Source organism: Mustela putorius, unplaced genomic scaffold (genome assembly GCF_011764305.1).
Source record: "Mustela putorius furo isolate JIRA1106 unplaced genomic scaffold, ASM1176430v1.1 tig00003845_pilon_pilon_pilon, whole genome shotgun sequence".
Classification (NCBI taxonomy): Eukaryota; Metazoa; Chordata; class Mammalia; order Carnivora; family Mustelidae; genus Mustela; species Mustela putorius.
The window spans coordinates 61944058-61965924 of NW_025421998.1; the positions used below are offsets into that span (position 1 = coordinate 61944058).

At 43.5% G+C, this 21867-nt stretch overlaps 1 protein-coding gene across 1 annotated transcript; it reads left to right on the forward strand.

The window, feature by feature from the left end:
- Window positions 1–1679: 1679 nt before the first annotated feature.
- Window positions 1680–21667, forward strand: PPP1R17 (protein phosphatase 1 regulatory subunit 17). Its single transcript, XM_004762600.3, has 5 exons — window positions 1680–1875; window positions 7527–7633; window positions 12096–12248; window positions 13731–13883; window positions 20444–21667. The coding sequence occupies exons 2-5, from the start codon at window positions 7552–7554 to the stop codon at window positions 20521–20523; spliced, it is 468 nt and encodes a 155-aa protein (XP_004762657.1). The 5' UTR covers window positions 1680–1875; window positions 7527–7551; the 3' UTR covers window positions 20524–21667.
- The last annotated feature ends 200 nt before the right edge of the window (window positions 21668–21867 follow it).

Sequence of the window (21867 nt, forward strand, 5' to 3'; positions counted from 1 at the left end):
GGTGGGTGTGACTAGTTAAGAGCAACGTGGGGGATTCTTGTGGCTATGGGACCATCTGGTATCTTGACTGTATCAGCACCAATATACCACTTGGGATACTTCCTATAGTTTTGCAAGATAGCACCATTGGAAGAAATTACTTAAAGGGTACAGAAGACTTCTCTGTATTATTTCTTATAACTGCATGTGAATCTAAATTATCTCAAAAAATGTTTAATTTTAAAAAAGAAGTGAAGAGTTTAGGAAGAAAGTGTATTTTTTCCACTCAGTTTTGGAAATGAAGATGTTGCTCACCCACTGGCCAAAAAAGGCTATTTATAAGAAGATAAAGTAGGCAGTTGAGAACAGAAAGTTGTTTCTAGGGACTTTCTCTTAGCATCCCTTCCTAGCCAGGAGCATTGGCAGCCTCCATCTTTCTCCAGGAGATTCCAAGAAGGACCAAGACAAACGGCTCTAACAAGGAAGCCTGCTCCCTGCAGATTTGTGACCATGACTTCTGAATAAATTCTAACCCTAAGCATCAACTTCAGGTTGAGTTTCATATGGTTCCAGCCCTATTATTTGGGATGTTGGCAATTGGAAAGAGGGAATCAACCACTCAGTACTGGTGACAACAGTACTGATTGAAGCCAGCAAGTGGCTTCTCAAGACCCATGCTGCCTGCAGCCTCTGGAAGGAGAGGAAACCCCATGCATGGATTGCACTGTACCTTGAATCCATCTCTCGGGCATCATTGGTGGGTGGTCTCTTGGCTGCCTTCAGGGATCCCAAGCGCCTCCCACTGATCCCTACCTCATCCCCTGGACTAACTGCCCTACTCTTCATGCTCAGACCACTGACTACAAACTGCTCCTCCGGTCAGCATAGGACATCTCCTCCAGTGAGCTTGCCCCAAACTCAGACCCTTCCTTTCTATATGACAGCACATCACACCACCAGCCTCGCTTCAACACCTTTTGCTCCCCCTGCCTTTCCTGAAGTGCATGGGAATTCCTCATAGTAGAACATTTGCTTTCATTCCTTCGAAGGAGCAAATTTTCTCTGGCCTCTAGACCCCACCCCGGATAGTGAGGGCTGCTTTCTTCACCATGAAATGCTCTCTTCGGCGAGCAGTATTGCAAACTGGTTAAGAGCAGTGGACTCTAGATCCCACTGCCCAGCTTAAACTCTGGCCTTACCATTTACTAGCAGAGAGGTCTTGCGCAATGATTTATCAACTCAGCGCCCCATCCGTGAAATGGGGATGCGAACAGCTGCTTCTCTGGCCATGATTTGGTAGATGTAAAGAAGAGTGATTAGCACACTGGCAGCCTACTGTAAATGTCAGCGATTGCTTGCTACTATTCTTCTCACCCCAATACTACTCCAGGAGGCCCAGGTGGTGAGTGAAAGTACTTGGAATTTAAACTCAAGTAGATTTAAGCAGTACCTTTCGGGCAAGTCACTTAATCTGACTGTGCCCCATGTACTGTATTTGCAAAACCAGCCCCCTTCTCCTCCCAAAAAAGGCACCAAAAACCTTACTACATAGGGTGGTTTCAGAGATTAAAGTGTCTAACTAAATAAAGTGTCGAGCTGGCTTGTCTGGGTCTCTCCAGCCTTGCAAACTAGGTACTCAAAGCACAACTCCATATTGTGTTTTTGAAACGGACAGTTCTTGCAGTCGGGAACAGTGGCAGCGAGATCAGTCCTCTTTCCCTCTCCATCCCCCTTGCCCTGGCGCCTGTGAAACGGAGCATCCCCATGGCAACAGCAGCAGCTGGTCCCTAGATAAGAGGAGCTGGAGCAGCCGCTGCTGTAGAAAAGCCTGCCCAGCTTCAGGGAGAAGGCTTGCCCTCCCCATCTCTCGCCTCATCCCAGCGCCGGCACTCATTGGTAAGTGCTTCCGATTTTTACTCCAAGAACTTTCATGGCAAGAAAAGCAAATTCCCCATAAGTTATAGGTTCTTTATGGTTGCTGGGACAAAGAGGGCTGCAGCTGGTGGAGCAAGGGTGGGGGGTAGGGGGTGGGGGCACGAGTGTGCTTTCTGGAGCAAGGTTAAGCGGGGGGCTAGATGGGGAACAGGGAAAGTTATCACCCTCAAGACATTTTTTTCTAAGGAAGGTAGAGTCCTGAATTCTGTGAGAGTCAGAATTTTTGAAAATTCAGTTGCTAAGTTTCCAGAGGAACATTGGTATACCTGTGTATGCAAAAGGTGAAGGAGGCTAGGGAGAGTGTGCTTAGTAAAAAAAAACCCTTTCCATGCCCTACTTCAAGGAAGAGTCACTCCTAGGAGGAATACTGCACATTTGTCTTTTAATGAACAAACTTGATTTTAAAATGTAGTACTTTTTTACCTGAATTCAATCCTCTAGTTAAAAAGAGATTTGACAGTGGATATGAATTGTACATCATCAGACACCAAATCGGACTGTGGTCATAACCTTCTAACTTTTTATTACATCGAGTAAGTCCAGAATTGATTACTTTGGGGAAATTCTTTAGAATTTTTTGGAATTTCATTACTACTAAGCCAAGTGTCAGGTCGCTCCTGACAATCAGTAGTACCGTGTTCGCCAGACTCAGAAAGTGGGGCGGGGCTGGGGGGGGCTGTCTCCCATTGGTTTGTAGCTTGGAAGCTTGGATCGCGCTGATCTCATTACTAGCTTCAGAGAAGGCCAGAGATGGGGCAAGGAGATGGTTCCAATGATTCAGTTGAGATATACACATCGTATAATCACAAAGGGAGGATGGCAAAGAACAAACAAAGCAACCTACACTTCTTGAAGGGTCAGCATGTGCTGGGATCTGGGCTGGAACCTTACACACAGTGTACTGTGAATACTCTCAATCCTGGAGAAAAGCCACCATCAGCCCACTTTACAGATTTGGAAACTAAGTTTCCAGGAGGGCATACCACTTTTCCAAGTTCACCCAGCTAGAGAGTGGTACAGGTAATCAAACATTTGCTTCTATCCCATATTGCACCAAATGCTTGCTGTCAGTGACCTTGAGTTAAACTTCATATTCTAACATCCAACTAAGGAACATACTCGGTATCAAGAAGGGCAAAATGCCCAGACTCACTTCCGACCTCAGATTGAATTGACGGATGTTTTTAGCTGAGCAACTGGCACTCCTGCCCTAAACCAGGAGCTGGCTCTGTGCTGGTGGAGGTGGGCTCCCCCGACGCTGTCCTCAGCTTCAGCAGCCGCCCTGCCTTGTCTATCCTTCTGCATTCTGCTGGAGTTCCTTCCCAGGTCCCTGGTGTTCCAGGTCCTATTCTCAAAAGAGAGGGTGACTCTTGCCATTCAATGCACAGGTGACCTGTGTGTTGTGTGATGTCAGTTACCGTAGCCCCTCCCTCAGTGGTATTTGCATTTGCAAGTGTCTCTCTGTGAGAAGAAGGGCCTTGTCTCTTGTGAAAAGGAAGGTAAAAAAAAAAAGGAGTTGCTAAAGTTTAATATTGGGTCCTGAAAACCTCCTCAAACCCCTGAAAGCCTATCGCTTGGTTTTCCTCCTGCACATGCTACACCAAGCCTTCCTCATCGCTCAAATGGCATCGAGAAAGTGAATACCGACCCACCATCCTTTATTCTCTAATTGAGAAATCTGAAAAACTCTGAAGACCAGAAGTTCTTAGTTGTTCTTAAGTTCAACATAAATGTATCTGGTAGCAAGATCTGAGCTGAGAGGATATGAACATTGGTGTAGTTTTTATTCATGGCATTTGGTGCACATGTTCATGTTTTTGCTATGGAATTAGTGGGTGTGACTGTGGGTTTCCTGTGACCCCCCCCCTTAAGAGGGTCATGTAGGAAAAATTTCCTGATTCCCATGGCTCACATAGCTACATGCTTTCCGGGGGAGGCAGGGGAGCACGACCGCATCCACATATGTCACTGTGTGATTGCTAAAATCCAGAGATCTCACCAGGCACACAGGAAACCGCAAGAGAAGGTTAAAGGGTCACAAACCTTTGTGCTAGAGAACAGTTCATGCAATCCCCGCAAGGCACCATGTACGAACGGCCCTAAACTGGGGCGCCTGGGTGGCTCAGTGGGTTAAGCCTCTGCCTTCCGCTCAGGTCATGATCTCAGGGTCCTGGGATCGAGCCCCGCTTCCCCCTCTCTCTGCCTGCTGCTCTGCCTACTTGTGATCTCTCTCTCTGTCAAATACATAAATAAAATCTTTAAGAAGGGGCAGGGCTAGCCCCCTGGTTGGAATCTGAACACCCGAGGGACCAGGAATTTAGGAATGAAAAAAGAGCCAGTGTTTCAGAAGCTCCTGAACAGAGATCTGCTGAGGGAGACAATGAAATCTTCCTGGGCTGCATGACCAGAGCAGGGTCCTCTGGCCAGCGCATGGAGTAGGGAAGCTAAATTAATGAAAGGAAAGCATGGGCAGGATCAGGAATCATAAGTGGAAATATTCCATTTCTTTTTTTTTTTTTTTTAAGATTTGTTCATTTATTTGCCAGAGAGAGAGAGAGATTAAGCAGGGAGAGCAGCAGGCAGAGGGAGAAAAAGGCTTCCGTCTGAGCAGGGAGCCCAATGTAGGACTGGATCCCAGAACCCTGGGATCATGACCTGAGCCGAAAGCAGATGCTTCACCAACTGAGCCACGCAGGAGGACCCAAAATATTCCATTTCTTAGTTCAAGAATTAGACTGGCTCACGTCTAACAGTGTTTTCACTCACCAAGCACAGCCCTTCTCCCTGAGGAGAGGAGTGGTGCGTGGGTGGGGAGACGGGGTCATCTTACACTAACGCTCAACAGGCAGGTAAAGCCACAGTTACTAATAAGATGACACTACACCAAACCTCCATCTCCTTGCGTATTTGTTCCTTTCTTTGTGTGCAACTTCTCTGCCCAGAAGAGCTCAATGACATCATCCACCATAAAAGTCTCTTCTAATCCCCTGGGCCAACACACCCCTGCCCAGCTCAGAGTATTTTTTTTGCTGTAAAAGCCCCAATCTGAAAACCATCTTTCAGCCCCCTAGCGCACGGAGGCTGGGCAGTCCGCTGCTGGCACCCTTGCAATCACACTGGTTTAAACCAGTGTTGTTTCCCCCGTGGACACTAGGTGCTATCTTGGGGGAAAAGTGTGGGCCCTTGCCTTGTCCAGGGACGTCGGACACTGGCATGACTCCCCTGTTAGGGGGATGCTTCTCTCTCTTCTCTCTCAAGTCCAGTACTGTGAAAGTTATTTTGCTCCGATGAAGCCTAGCTCTCCTGTGGTTTGGTATCTAGATGAAAATGAAAGATTTGATTATCTTTAGTACTTTTTGGTTATACAAGCTGGCCTTCATCAGCTACAGAACAATGTCATGGATTCAGTACGCGCAGTGTACAAAGCAGGGAGCTGTTCTAGTTAACCCTTATAGTAACTCGGTGAGGTAGATACTGATATCTCTATTTTGCAGATAGTAAAATGGAGGATAGGAATGGGATAGGGAGACAGAAAGGGACCTACGTCCTTGGGCGCCCAGCTATGGGTGCACCACAAAGATGCGAACTAGCTTTCGATCATTCTAGCACAGCGGCTGTCGCTTGTAAGAAGAAAGGGATGTGATTATATTGTACTTGGGCTCCATTCACCCTCACTACATCCCAAAGATTTCTTCACCGAAGTCATACAGTTTTTTAGGTAGAGAGTTGAAATTTTACCTGGATCCGCTGGAACCCAAAACTCAGGTTCAGATTAAATAACCCACTATTGGGCACACAGAAGCAGCCATATGACCCAAGTACAAAGAAGAGCTGACTGTGGCTGAAGAAAACGAGAGGGGGACCATTGCCAGATGGGACCTAGGGTAGGAGGCAGGAGGCCTGGGTTCAAACAATTATGCTGACTCTGAGCATGGCACTAATACGAGGTGACTTCAATCTTTTTGAGCCTCCGCTTTCTTTCTGGAGAATGAGTATTTTTTGACTAGGTCCTCTGTGGGGACCTAGCACAAAATATCTCAGCACAAAGTCAAGGACAGAGCTCTTGATTTTCTGCCCAAAGAGGAGGAAGATTAGCTAAGTAGGTGCACAGGCTGTATTTGAGGCTGTCACTTCTCCTGAAGGCCTCAGCATTGAGCCCACTCATTCCGACTGATGGTCCCATAGCTCCCCCCTCTACTCAAGCAGGTGGGAGCCTCCCAAGTGAGCCACATACCTCCTTATGTTCCTGGGGAGCTGGCAGTCTCTATACAGACACTAACACAATGGTCGGAATTGATTTCTGCTGAAGTCACTCAGTACAATCAGTGTGCTCAGAGTAACTCTAAAAGCCAGGGTCAAGGAACCTGTGAACAGCTCCATCTGCTATGCCGTGATCTCAGCTGGTAGGGGGAGAGGCCCTCCAGGCTTCCTGGAGAAAACCGACTTATTCTTCAGAAGACGACGGAGTTGAACTCATTCTACTCAAAATGTTAACACCATTGGTCTCTGTGTTCATCCATAGACCAGTGATCCAGGAATCTTAAGAAAAAAGGATGTTTGGGTCATTTGAATCTTATTCCTCTCTAAGCCTTCTCATTGTGATGGGACATGAGTAATAAATTATCAGAAAGAAACAGAATCAGATTCTGTAAGTCTCAACTAACGCATTTCTCATTCAGACCTGACACATGTCCATTCTGGATTTCCACTCCTCCTGGACAAGGGCTACAACTAATAGCTCTGGAAAGTTCAATGGATTTGTGGTTTAGGAAAAATGGGGGGAGCAGACTTGCTCTAATGTCAGAACTCTCTAAGGAGAAAATAATAAGGATCCATTTCAAGAGTTAGATTTTTTTCCTAGCATGACTTTACCACCTGGAATATGGATAGGGAGGAAATCTCGTTACTTTGAAGTTATTTTACAGTGTACACTGCATGCTATATATGTGTAATGCAATATTTATATACATGCTACATATATTTAATGCATATGTGCATATAAAACATAGCACTTAATGATAGAAAACCAGAAGCTTGGTTCAATTTACGTTCAGTGGAATCACTGCCTGAGAGTCTTGCGTGTCTACTGGAAGTCTTCAGAACTAGATTTGGATCCAGGCCATTTAGTAACTTGGATCTTGGCTATTTAATAGTTATGTGACTAAACAAATTAATTGTGTTTTCGGATTCTTGGTTTCATCATCTGAGAAATAGGAATAATCTTATTACACAGAACTCAATTGAAAAATATAAGCAAGATTTAATCAAGATTTTCTGTAATTCTTAACTAACTCATTTCTAATTCAGAATTGACAAGTATTCATTCTGAAACTCCCACAGTGCTTCTGAAAGAAGATAAATATTGAACATTTGATGCATGACAATTACCAACAAATCCGTGTGTGTGTATGTGTGTTTGTGTGTGTTGTTTCATTTATTTTGACTTAAATCTTAAGTTAGAGCTGCTTCTAGTAGGTAAGTAAGAGAAGCAGATTTGGAAAATAAGATTAAATTGAAAACACAATAGTAAGTGCTCAATAAATATACTTACTTCACAAGTGAACAAATGAGCAGAGGACACAATAATAGGCTTGTTTCTTATGCTTCCGTAGTGCTGGAGAAGAAACACCTCCTTCGATGATGTCCACTGAGCAAATGCAGCCATTGGAGCTCTCAGAAGACAGACTGGACAAGCTAGACCCTCGTTGTGACCACTTAGGTAAGAGCTCCAGTGGGAATGGCAGTAGCAGAAGTCAGAAAGGAGGGGCCTCTGCCATTGGGTTTTCAGGCAAGTCAGAGGGAGGCCCCCTGAAACCTGATCATGTGGGCCTTCTGGTGACGGCCAACACCAGATGGACAGGCAAATAGCCATGACTCTGTGGGGTCTGCCATGTAAATATTAGTGGAAGCACTAGAGAGAGGTTCATTAGAGTTAGAAAAAGCGAGAAAAGGCATTGTCCTCTTTTTTTGGGGTCTAATGGAGTCCCAGGCAGAGCATTTTTGAGGCAATAAATGGAACGTGGCAGCACGGTTTGTTTCCAGTATTTGTCGGCACAGTTACACCCCATGTGCAGTGCCAATAAAATATTTCAAATATCTCTCTTTGCCTATCAAGACAGAATTTTAAATAGCCTTTTTCTGCTTTATTGTCAATCTGTTTCCTTCCCAGAACTGACTTTTTGCATAACCTTTGTAATGAAAATACCAGAAACATTTCTGCCTCTACCCATTTCTAAAAATGAGACACTCAGACTTTTGATGGATGGGCTTTTTGCATATTCATAGCCTTTGTTTATGTCTCGCCTGGTTATGACTCCCCCCCTCCTCTCCCCTCTCCCCATTTGCCATCAAGATAGTTTATGTTCAGGATTTCTCCAAAAGTGGGGAAAAAGTGCAATGGAAGTAAAAGTCAAAATCGTAGCAAATCTCTTGCTCCCTGTACTGTGCATTGAGTCGTATCCTGGGGTGGAAGGGTGATCCGTGACAGGTCCACATCCAGCCTGTACTTCCAGAGACCCCACGGCTGGGCAGCACCCATTCTGAGCAATATGTATTCGTTCAACAAACATCTATGGTATGTATGATATGGGGAGAAGTTAACTGTGCTATGGAGCAATAAATTTTTCAAGTTGTATTTTCAGCCAGGCCTTAAGAAACTAGGGGAGGGGGGTTAGGGGATGGGGTGATGGGATGATGGGCACTAAGGGGGGCACTTGATGGAATGAGCACTGGGTACTGGGTGTTGTATGCAACTGATGAATCACTAAATTCTACCCCTGAAACTAATAATATAGTATATGTTGATGAAATTGAAGTTAAATAAAAATTTTTTTACACGAAAGAATGTGAAATCATCTAGTACATAAGCGGTACTCGATTAAGGTCCCCTCTTACCTCTTTTTTCTTGTATATGTAACCTTAAAAACATATGGTTCAGTGCCTTACATGCAGTATGATCTCAATAAATGTTTATTAAATTGAAATGATTGGATGGATTTATTCAAATCCTTTAGGTGAAAGGAAATATTTATTACTATTAAATATGGCTAAAGAGAATCATGCTATTTGATTTTTTGGTTATGTACTGTGATCTTTGGATGATGGAAGCATAATAATGTGTGGCTACTAAGTATTTCTAACGGTGGTTTTCTCATGTATATTGGGTTTTCTAAAACAAAGGACTGTCCAGGCATAAAGCCCAATAGACCATAGCAACTTGAAAAGAAGAACTATTTCTTTTTTTTTTTTAAGATTTTATTTATTTATTTGACAGAGAGAGATCACAAGTAGGCAGAGAGGCAGGCAGAGAGAGAGAGGAGGAAGCAGGCTCCCTGCTGAGCAGAGAGCCCGATGCGGGACTCGATCCCGGGAACTCGAGATCATGACCTGAGCCGAAGGCAGTGGCTTAACACACTGAGCCACCCAGGTCCCCAAGAAGAACTATTTCTTATTTGTCTTTTTAGTCCTAGAATCTTGCTCAAGGCCTGGCATAGAGGATGAGTTTCATCAGTTTTTGTCAAATAAATACATTATGAATGACACAGGTTGCCTCTAGACCCACAAAACTGAAGTGAACAGGTTTGACACATTTAATCCTCCACACTTTAAAGACACTGACATGAATATTTTCATAAAAAGAAATAGAGAGAGGGGCACTTGGGTGACTCAGTCAGTTAAGGACCCGACTTTTGATTTCAACTCAGGTCATGATCTCGGGGATGCCAGGATTGGGCTCTACTCTCAGCAGGGAGTCTACTCAAAGATTCTCTCCCTCTGTTCCTCCCTGAAACTCACGCACTCTGTCTCTCTCTCTCTGTGTCTCTCTCTTTCTAAAATAAATAAACCTGGGGCACCTGAGTGACTCAGTAGGTAAAGCATCTACCTTCAGCTCAGGTCATGATCCCAGGGTCCTGGGATCGAGCCCTGCATCAAGCTCCCTGCTCAGCAGAGAGCCTGCTTCTCCCTCTCCCTCTGCCTGGAACTCTGCCTACCTGTGCTCTCTGTCTGTCAAATAAATAAATAAAATCTTTAAATAAATAAAAATATAAATCTATCTTTTAAAAAAAAAGAACCAAGAAAAAAAGAAAGAAGGGAAGAAGGAAAGAAAGAAGGGGCTGAAAAGATCAAGTTAATCTCTAAATTTCCCCCAATTCATTCACAGTTGTAGATGTACCAGACGGTAGCCAGACCATAGTGAGTTTCCAGAGAAGGCAGACAGCTTCAATGTCTGTGGTTTCTTTGAACCCTAATGGACTATATCCTTATTCATAACATGCGTGAGGTCATTCATTCAAGCATACATTCAACAAATATTTATTAATTGTTTCAAGGGGATAAAACACAAGATATCTGTCATCAAAGAAGGCAGAGAAGACTTATGCAGAAAAAGTGCTACGTGAGCAAAAATCCTGCAGATATCCAGAAAATGAGACAGGACGCCCAAGACTGGGAAGACTTATGGAGACAGGGCAGGGAGGTGGACCTTCCTTTGGACCCTGTAGAAGGTTAGAGGGTGAGCAATGACCAGAGTGAACATTCTCTTGAGGATCTAAAATATATCAAATGTAACAACTGCTTTTCAACATTTACCAAATGTAGTCATCTCTCTCTGTCTCTGTCTCTGTCATACACACACACACACACACACACACACACACACACACACTGATTTAAAATTATCCCCACTTTAGAAGTTGAGACAATATTAAAGTTCCTAGAAATTAAGGGCCAAGTTCTCAGAACTAATAAGTGACAGAGTCAGCAATTGAACTCAGATCAGTCCATACCACTTATCCATTCAAGATGCATTTATGGGAGGGAGAGGCAATTAAGAATTAAATTGTCAAAAGGATATAATCTGGGGCACCTGGGTGGCTCAGTGAGTTAAAGCCTCTGCCTTCGGCTCAGGTCATGATCCCAGGGTCCTGGGATCGAGCCCCGCATCAGGCTCTCTGCTCTGCAGGGAGCCTGCTTCCCCTTTCTCTCTGCCTGCCTCTCTGCCTACTTGTGATCTCTCTCTCTGTCAAATAAATAAATAAAATATTTTTTTAAAAAAGGGATATAATCTTTAATCTCCAAGAAGTCTCCGTAAAGAGCAGGAGATAAACCACGATAGATTAAACAAGTGTCATTGTTAACATGGAGGACATGGGGAGATGGAGAGGAGAAGGGAGTTGAGGGAAATTGGAAGGGGAGGTGAACCATGAGAGACTATGGACTCTGAAAAACAACCTGAGTGTTTTGAAGGGGTGGGGGTTGGGAGGTTGGGAGAGCCAGGTGGTGGGTATTAAGGAGGGCACGTATTGCATGGAGCACTGGATATGGTGTAAAAACAATGATTACTGTTACGCTGAAAAGAAATTAAAAAAAAAACAAACAAACAAAAACAAAAAAACAAGTGTCATTGTCTAGAACAATGACAGAGACGCTCAAAGAAGTGGCACGCCATCACCCAAAGCATTGAGGAGTTGGATGGAGCAGAGAACATACTCTCACGGGCGAGAAGTGATCAGATTGGACTCATCACACACACTGACATCTGACGGACATGATGCAGAATCCAAGCTTCATGAGCTCTGGGAACGGAGGAAGGTAAAGAGCTGAGTAAGAAGACAAGAGGATCTGGAGTGAGGATGGGCAATTGGGAGAACTGCAAAGCCAGGGGGGAAGTGAATGAAGAGACCAATGCTGAAGGCAAGTGTGAATGGTCAGTGTGACCCGGCTGGCCACAGAAATGAAGGCAGGTGAGGAATTTGCAGAGAACCTTCCCCAAAGACTAAAGAGCATGCATGGCTCTGCACCAGCCCATGCAGTCTTCAAGAGAGCAAGCCTTGAACAAAGGATATTAAAGAGCATTTAGCACAGAGAAGCTATTCTATCAGAAATTTAACTCAAGCCCACTCTGACTTGTCTAGCTGTATTTTAAAGTTCTTCTTTGCTTTGATTATCCAGCCATTAGAGCTCTCGTCATTTGGAGTCTCATAGACAATTCCAGTTTTCTGTTTAATTCTATACATTTGTACAAGACTATGAAGGTCCTCTGTAGACTAGCCCAAAATATATAAATCCTTTTCTTTTTCAGATCAAATGGCTTCTACAAGTAATTGGAAACCAACCAGTTTGTGTGTGAACCCTACTCATGTTATATTCTTTTTTTTTTCTTTGCATCCTATCAAAATCAGATGACCTTTCAGACCAGCTCATTAAAGACTGTGATCTTAAAAAGAAGCCAAGAAAGGGAAAAAATGCACAGGTCGCCCTGAATGTTGAGTCAGAACAAAAGAAACCAAGGAGAAAAGATACACCAGCACTGCACATCCCACCTTTTATACCAGGTAATGGACAAGAAGGTCGGTTTGCATGTCTTTGAGGGGGAGCCGCTACCACTAGATCACATTGGTCTTAGAAAGATTTCCTTACCTATTTGGGTGTTTTTGAAGCACTGGTACTATCCCTGCACCTGTCTTCGTTACAATATGGTCAGCTGCTATAGAAAACAAATTGCAAAATGTTAGCGGTACAACGCAAGGGTTTTTTTTCACCCATCAGTAGTGCAAGCTGGGGAGGCAGGTTCTGCTCCAAATGGTAATTCAGGGACTCCAGCTGATGAGAGTTCGGACCTCACTGGCACATGGCATTCAAAGTCACCATGAGCATCAGCATCCAGCAAGCAGGGGGACGAAGGAAGTAGAAGAGGTGGCGGGGTTGGGGGGGAAGGGGAAGAATAGAGTGGAAGACTGGCCCACCCAAAGTCACCCACAAATGTCCCATGACTGCAAAGGCAGCAGAGAGATGTCACCCAGCTGTGTGCCCAGGAGAAAAGCAAAATGGTCTGGGGAACAGCTAACATGTCTCTGTAACAACCTCGTGTGTGATGTGACTCTCTTGTTTCCCCAGAGTTTTGTGTGTTCTTATTTCCTTCTCTCCTTCCCTCCGGGCCACTGATGTAATGTTCTCTCCACTCACAAGCCACTTGGAGGGAGACAAAACAAATAGAACAGAGAGCTTCCTGAGAAGAAACCGTCAGTCCTCTGAGAAATAATAGAAACACATAAATGGCTGAAATACGCAGTAAGCTGTTAAGGCTGTAATGAGGTTTTTCCAGAAGGACTTCAGGAGCTCAGCCTGGGCAGTGGATTGTGGAAAGTTATATAGAAGAGGCTATTTTCAGGGAGTTTGTAAGTGATGGAGAGAAATGCCATGTGTGGGAGAAGTGAAAAGGCAGGGAGGTCACTGAAGAGCCAAACGTATGGCTTGCAGAGAAGCAAATGATCCACCACCCTCACGAGGATGGACCTCGGAGGAGGACAGACCTGGGCTGGCTTCCTGGCTTGGCCCCCTGCAAGCTGTGTCACTGTGGGCATGTGTGCTTTGTCTCGCCTTCCTCAGATAGGTGATAGTGGCAGTAATATTAAATTCCTCCAGGTTTTGTGAGACTAAAATAAAATCAGGCATGCAAAACCCTTTGTGTCATAGATTCGATAGATATGATTTTCTAATATAAAAAAAGCTTTTATTAAAATAAGTTTGAAAAGCTATGTTGACTACCATCACTAGGGATATGTGCAAAAACACATGCATCATCCTTACATATCAGGATAGATGTATTTTTTTTTTATTTTATTTATTTATTTGACAGACAGAGATCACAAGTAGGCAGAGAGAGAGGAAGGGAAGCAGGCTCCGGGCCAAGCAGAGAGCAACCCTGGGATCATGACCTCAGCCGAAGGCAGAGGCTTTAACCCACTGAACCACCCAGACATCCCACGATAGACGTATTTGACCGTGTTTCTCCCTCTGTCCCCCTAACCATGCAGGTGTGCTTTCAGAACACTTAATTAAAAGATACGACATTCAGGAGAGACACCCAACAGGCAAGATGAGTCCAGCTCTTCATAACACTGACCTGGAACCGAAAAAACCAAGGAGAAAAGACACACCTGCCCTGCACGTGTCCCCCTTTGTAGCAGGTAAAAGAGCTGACGCAAGGCATTTGCAGGGGGTGATGGGAACAGCTCAGGAGCCCAGCCATCTGGAGGTACCACGGGCATGGCCTCTGTCCTGTGTCACCCAGAAGCACTCTGTGGGGTTAAAGAGTTTACTGCTGCCTTTCAGGCTTACCTTCCTTGGCAGCTCCCCAAGGACTGACTTGGAAATGGGGTGGGGGGGGGGTTTCAGAGCATTCCTTGTGCTTCAGCAGATCTGGGCAGGTCCACTGAGCCAATGAAATAGAAATGTCAGTGAGTCCTTGAAAAGAGTTGAAATCTCCTCCTCCCCAGCCTTCCATGGATCATGCATCCTACAAATGATGGCTGAATCTCCCAAGACACCTGGCTGGATGTATTGACCAGATCTTCACTGCGAGAGACAGAGAGACAGAGACAGAGAGAGAGAGAAAGTGAGGCGTAGAAATAGTGAGAGCTACCTTTAGTAGCAAACTCTAGAAATGATCCCTGAAAGTATCATCTTTTTTTTTTTAGATAAAATTGTGTATTTATTGTTAATTTTGTCAGATATGATAATAGCAGTTTAGTTATGGTTTTAAAAAGCTTTTAGTGTTAGAGCTATATATGGAAATGTTAGAGGGAGTTTGCTTTACAATACTCAAAAATAAAGAAAATTAGATAAAACAAAAATGACAGAATGTTAGCAAGTATCAAATACAGAGTTCTATTTTGAAAACTCCCATAATAAAAATGTTAACTTATTTTATTTTTTAAATTTTATTTTATTTAAGTTCAATTAATGAACATATAATGTATTATTAGTTTCAAAGGTAGAGTTCAATGATTCACCAGTCTTGTATAATACCCAGTGCTCATTACATCACGTGCCTCCTTAGTGGCCATCACCCAGTGATGCCAGGTGGCATCCCCCACCCCTCTTCCCTCCAGCACCCCTCAGTTTGTTTCCTATGATTAAGAGTCTCTTATGGCTTATCTCTCTCTCTGATTTTGTCTTGTTTTATTTTCCCTCTCTTCCCCTATGATCCTCTGTTTTGTTTCTTAAATTCCACATAGGAGTGAAATCATATGACAATTGTATTTCTCTGATTGACTTATTTCACTCAGCATGATACCCTCTAGTTCCATCCATGCAGTTGCAAATGGCAAGATTTTACTTTTTTTAATCCTGAAAGTATTGCCTTTATAAAAGCTATATTAATATGTGTCGAATCAAACCCCAAATCTTGCCAAACTGTGCACAGCCCAAAGCTATACAGCAGCTAATATGTGAAGTGTAGTCTTCTCCCTGACAATTTTATGGGGAGGTTAGGGAATAAGACATGTACACTCATGATTAGATCATTAGACTCTGTGTGTGTGTGTGTGTGTGTGTGTGTGTGTGTGTGTGCACGCACGTGTGTGTGTGTTATATAGGTATTTAGAGGTGGGTGGCAGAGAAGAAAATGTACTGGTGTTTACTGAGACCCTACTAAATATTAGATACTGAGGTTGGTATGTCTCATGAATTTTTTTAAATCAGCTAAATAATGCAAGAAAAGTAGCTATTAACTCCCTTTACAGATAAAGAAACTGAAAGATGGCATTGATGGATGGATAGCTTCTTGGCTGATTGGTTGGATGATGATGAGATGATTAGATGGACAGGTAAAAGGACCAAATTATGTTTAAGATCAAATGCAGTGAGTGGCAGAGCTGGGGCACTAAGCCAGGTCTGTGTCTCCTGTGGGCATTTTCTCACTGTACTGTGGTATAGTTGGGACTTTCGGCACTAATGGCACTCCAGAAGGGACACTTTGGGAGGAGATGAGATTTTGTTGTTATAGAACTATGTTTGCTCATTATTTTATTTAATAAAGAAAAAAATGAAAGAAGACTAAGAAGAAGACATCATGAATAGGCAGTCAGAGGTGCCAGAGGTGCAGACAAGGTTACTGATTTCTGTGGAGCAGATCCAGGCAAAGAGGCATGGGGCCTGAGGAGGCACTTTTTTGGAGAAATGGACTGAGGACCAAGTGGCAGGGTCTGAACTGCCTCAAACAAGCTTCTCATAAGCGACATACATTCCTACCCGCACTGATCCTCTGACACACCACACATTTCCCCCCTAAGCTCTGCTTCTGTCCTGGTTCCAGTCACCTTTCAAGACTCAACCAGTTCAAGGCCTCTGCTAAAAGACTCCTTCAAGTCCAAAATGAATCCTTTCCATTCTCAACTAACTCTGTGGTCGACATAGGCATGCAAATACCAAGATTTTGTCATCTCTTTCAGTATGGCCTTCATGGCTTTTGTTGCCATTATCATAGCTGTCCTTAACGTTGACTTACATTTGATGAATTCATGAGAACTGTGCTAGTATTGACCTTGATATCTAGTCCAGTCCCTTCTATATAGCAATGCTCAATAAGTATCTGTTGGTTTGATATTCTATTGGAATCGCAATTCTGCAGTTACAAGTTCTTCATTGGGAGACTTTATTTTTTACCTATTTTTGCATTTGTTTTTGTTGAAGTCCTCCTAGGGGAAGACTTGGTAGTAGAACAAAAATATTTACGGGCAGAGAGTCACCTTAGCACACAGCAAGAAGGTCTAAGTTTGATCTCTGGTTCTAATCGTTCTAGCTTTGTGACCCTGGGCAATTAGCACAAACAAAAAAGCCTCCTTCATTTCATCCTTTTCTGAAAGGAGGGCCATAAAATCTGTCTTCCAGGATTGTTAACATAATTAAATAAAGCACATAAAGCACTTAGCACAGATACTGGATTTTTTAATGTCCTCAGTAAATGTCAGTTTCCCTCCATTCCCCTCAACCTTCTATTCCTTAAGATTACTCAAATCATTTCTAAAGGTAAGAATGTTCTTAGATGCAGGTTTTACTTTTCCATATAAACCCACTGATTCAAGGGACTTCCTAGAACATTGAGCCCTATTTATCTGGCCGTGGATGCTGCCTGCATCCCAATATCTACATCTTAGGAGAGCAGCAAAGCACACAGAGCTGGAGAGGGAGGCTATATATTCATGGACTCTATCCACATTATGGAATTCCTTGAATCAGCAAATCTCTGTGTTGTATTTGCAATTATAGATGGTGTTCTATGACTGTATCTTTTATTAGCATATTAGCTGAAGCACTTTATTTTTGAAGAGCCTTTTAGTATCTAAAGATTTGGCAGTAATCGAAATGCTAGTTAAGCTGATAAGGATAGAGCCTTCGGCAGATGTTCAGAGAGACTCATATTGGTTCTAATAAGGGTGTTGAGAGGAACTCACAGATAAATGCACTCTGGAGACGTCTCCTCTCATTAGCCCTTGGCAAGTGAAGACTGGACAAGGATTATCTCTCTCTTCTAAATCTCTTGCTAACTACCTTCATTCCCCTAGGTTAATGAGCTTATTTGACAGGTTCCAACTGCCAGGCAGCTCCTCAGTGAGAAGTCATCTCCGGCTTCCTTGCCAACCCAACGTTTGTTCCCAACTTGGCCCACATTTGCCAGGGCCCCCCATCTTGGCGACTACATGGCAGAGTTCACTGGGTTGTGATTAGTAAGATCCAAGTAGCTGAGACCTGCTTAAAGGAAAAAGAAGTCTTTAGTTAAGCTCTGTGGCAAAGGGAACCAGAGAAAGTAAAGAATCATGAGGCCAGAAGCATTGAAGAGAAGCCTTTTGGAAAACTGGCCCATGAGCTATGAATATTTGGATATCAAAGCTCAATAATATACTTGGTGAAAGGGGACTGTTGTGTCCTTTGAAAGTGACACCTTCTCTGTCCTGCTGGGAATAGAGTGTTCTCTTTGCTTTGGCTTGCAGGATAGGAGGTGTCTTAGCCCCAGTTCCCTTAGATCAGAGGCATATATCTGTAATGCAGGTGACCAGCTCTGAATGGGATCATGGCCTAAAACACCTTGCTACAAGGCTAACTCTTGACCCTTAGAGACCTGGGACTGAAAGCTTTGGCCTTAAAAACATAGCAGGCTCTAACAAAGAGCCAAATTCCATAAACTCTCCTCCAAAGAGAATGGAAGAGTAGAAACTGACATTTTCCAAACCTCTACTGTACCCCAACCCTTGCACTAGATGCTAGAATATCCTTTAAGAACCACAGGGTTCAGTAGGGAGGGTGGTTGTATTGTCCAGTGATTCCTACAGTGTGAAACATGCTTTACTGGAGGTTTATGTAAAAGTGTGCTGGAAGCATTGTAGAATGTTGGTCTATGTCTACCTGGCAGCGTCATCCCTGGGGGAGATAGGATTTATTTTTTTTCTCCAGTTTCACAGATGAATAAACTGAGGTTCAGACAGGTTAAGAGACTTTCTTAAAGTCAAATGGCAACCAAGGAGGGCAAAACTTTCTGGCTGCAGTGTATATTCCTTCAATGACACATCTCTGCTGCCCACAGAACAGTGGATCAGGACTAAGGTAAACCACAGACCCGTGTATATCAACTTCATTTATCTTCAAAGGAACAAAGTTGCAGATCTGAAGCATCAGGATAGAAAAGTCACTGATTTCAGCCTCTAAAAAGAATGCTTAATTCTACCAATACAAATGCTAGTTCACTTTCCACTTGAAATCACCTCCTCTGTCCCTGTAGAAAGCCTAGCCTACTTTGGGAAGGGCTGACCTTGATGGCTAAACAGGCTCCTCCCTTCCCTGAAATCCTAGGATTTTTTTTTTTTTTTTTTGGGCCCAGATGCTCATCTGACTAGGTTTCAAGGATACCCCAAATAATCAGAAATTTGACTGGGATCTGGGAATTTATTTTTCTTAAGATTTTATTTATTCATTTTAGCGGAGAGATACAGAGAGAGAGAGAGCACGGGCAGGGGGAGAGGCAGAGGGAGAGGCAGACTCCCTACTGAGCTGGGAGCCCTACATGGGGCTCTATCCCAAGACCCAAAGACAGTGACCTGAGTTGAAGGCAGATGCTTAACCATGTGAGCCAACCAAGTGCCCTGGGATCTGGAATTTAAATACTGTTGCCCACTTTGAATCAACTCAAATCTGGCTTAAGGTGAAAAGATATCAAGGAAATAGGATGGAAAGATTGGGGACTTAGCATTGGTTTACTCCTGTTCTCCTACCGTGCTAGCCTTAATTCCAAATAAAAATCCAAACCTCCTTACAGCTGTTAGAAGAGAAAATATCTCCCACTGTGTTTCAGAAGTGATTTATGCAAAATCCTCAGTTTCAACCAGACTCTTGAAATTGTTTTTCTCCTCCAATAAATATCACCTAATTGGTGAAGAACCCATATGAACAAACTAGGAACTGAATCAAATGAATAGTCATTAAGATCAACACATAGTTTTCATTAATTTGCCACTGTTGAATGGAGTCCAGTGTTGTAGAAAGGCCTCTTGTGGTGCACAGCATTCTACCCTCATGTTTAGATCTTTGTGAAATGCTTAATGAATGGAAAGGTCTCTAATTGTGAGAATGTGGGGGCAATGCAAGGCAGTGGTGGTTGGCTGGAGAGGATGACAGAAATCATGGAGGACTCGCCTTGGATCATAGCTTCCATTGTCTTTTTATTAAAATGGCCCTACTTCATAATTTAAAGAATGAGCAGAGCCACCCAGCCCTCCTTGGATGGTCTTCACTCGGCTGATCAGTCCAAAAAACTGTGCTCAGTCCTCTGAATTTCAACAACCAGTAAACTTTTGAAACCTAAACTATATTGGAGCCCAACACAGGGAGAGTTTTGAATTTTGCCTAGTAAGGCTGCTAATAAAACAACCATCTGATGCTCCTAAAATTTCCAAAAAGAAAGGATATTTTCATCCCCAAAAAGAAAATCAAATAAAAATGAAGAACAACTTTTTCAAATTGAAGCCACAGAATTCTATGAGCACTCACTGCACTTCCTTGAACTTCTCCTTTTGCTCTGAACCTTGTAAACTTTCTCACCCACCGGTCCTGACATTTAGGAATGACATGTCCGGAGCCCCAGCTCAATCTTTTCCCCAGGTGTTAGAAGAACGAATTTAATTCTGACTTCCTGCTGCTGACCCATTCCTTTGAAAGGGGAACCGAACTAGCCCGGGTGAAGGGAAAGGAGAAAGGGACTCGGGCTCACAGGTGTGGCTCAACACTGTCTGTGTATCTCGTTCAGGAGGCACAATAACCCTTTACATAAGTATCAGGGCACTCCTTTTCTAGCCAAGAAAACTCAAGTGTGAAAGTGTTATCTGGCTCAACCCAGAATGGAGGAGTGGCAGAATGAGAGGTCCAAAGCAGGTGGATTCTAAAGCCTGTTTGCCTCTCGTCTTCCTGGTCTGCAGGCTTAAATGCAGACCATAGACTGGGAGGTCAACGTTGCCTCTGACTCCCAGGTCAAGCATCTCCTGGTCACCAGAATGGTGGCTCATTGAGTCACAGCTCCTCTGCGCAGCCCAAGTAAGGCACCCAGAGCCCTGACTCGGGCTGCACCTTTAACATTTAGCTCCGCAGATGCTAAGGGATTTCTGGGTTGCCATGCTCTTGTGCGCCATGTCTGCGCTGGAAGGTTGTCTAATATTTTCATTAGAGGCACTTAATTGCAAATCGGTGCTTTGTTTTGCAGGTGTGACACTGCTCAGGGACGAGAGACCCAAAGTGATCATGGAAGATGACGAAAAGGATGGTGACAAGATAGCTATTTAAAGAGAGCTCCCCTGAGACCACTTGTAAATAGGTTAGGTTGGTTCCCAGTGGCGACCTAGAAAAAAAATAGACTTGCTTCTGCTCTCATTTTGTGATAGTCCGCCTTTGAGATCCAGACACCTTTCCCCCAAGAGGCATGCTGTATCAGATTGCCAGGCACCTCTTTGTCTCGCTCCTCTTTCTTGAATCTGGTTTCTATTCCCACCTCTTGAATTTTCATTTTCTGAGGCAGTTGAAAAGGGAACAGATCATTCTAAATTAGGAGGTAACAGGGAAAGCTCTAGTGTTTGGTTTCTGCATCTTCTGGATCAATCCATGGAGCAAAGAATACTAACAGCAAATGCTTTCCTTCTTGGTTTATGCTGGTGGGTGGGTCTTGACTTCACATGATCCAAAGAGCAGTTCAAGTTCAGACAGCCGGTTGCCAGTTAGAGAGCCAAGAATGTTTGGGTGCAGACTCACTGATTGCTTTGGAGAACATGGTCTTTTACCTCTTTTGTCTTTCCTCAAGAGTCCAAGTGTCTCTGGTGACATTTCCAAGGTCCTTGTAACCAATCCCATAACAGTGAGTGAACTGGGGGCATCACTGCAATCAATCATGCATTGGCTGAAAATGCCAAAGATAGGGAGTGCTGGTCTACTGAGAAGCTTAGCAACATACCCTATTTATTTTTATTTTTTGAAACATCTCTTAACCACTTTGTCCTGAGATTTGTGAACTGGTCACACGTGAACCATTGCTAATGATAGGTAGAATATTATTTGTGATAAACTTACTTTTAAAAAATTAATTAAGGCCAGTGGAAGGCCACTCCCATATGTTTAGCATTCTCACTTATGTAGGCCCCCCATGCTTTCTTGGATGGGAAGGAAAGATGTAGTGTTTGCTCCTGAGCAGGGGTCTGTACAGAAACTCTGCTCCAGCCTGCTGTCTGTGGCTCCCGTAGGGAGACCTTGCATCATCCAACAGACAACAGACATAGGGAAAGGCAAAAATTGTTGTTCAAAAGTAGAAAGGGGGCTATTCAAACAGATCTTGCCTAAAAATGGTCATTTCCAAGCTCTGTCCACACCCTGGCTCCAAGAGGCTTTCTCACAAATGTGGAAACGATGCAGGACACTTCTGAAAATAAAAATGCTTCTGACCACATCTTTCTGTCCTGGTGCATTTCTTCTAAAAATTATTTACTTGCAAATATAAAGAGAAGAGGTTGCAAAAGAGAGTCACAGGATTGATTTGTTTGCTTTTGACCCACCTGGGCTTAACAAGGTTCGAATCCGCTATTAATATTTAACAATCCAATCAGGAGAATTATCATCAGATTCTAGATTTCCAGATCCTCT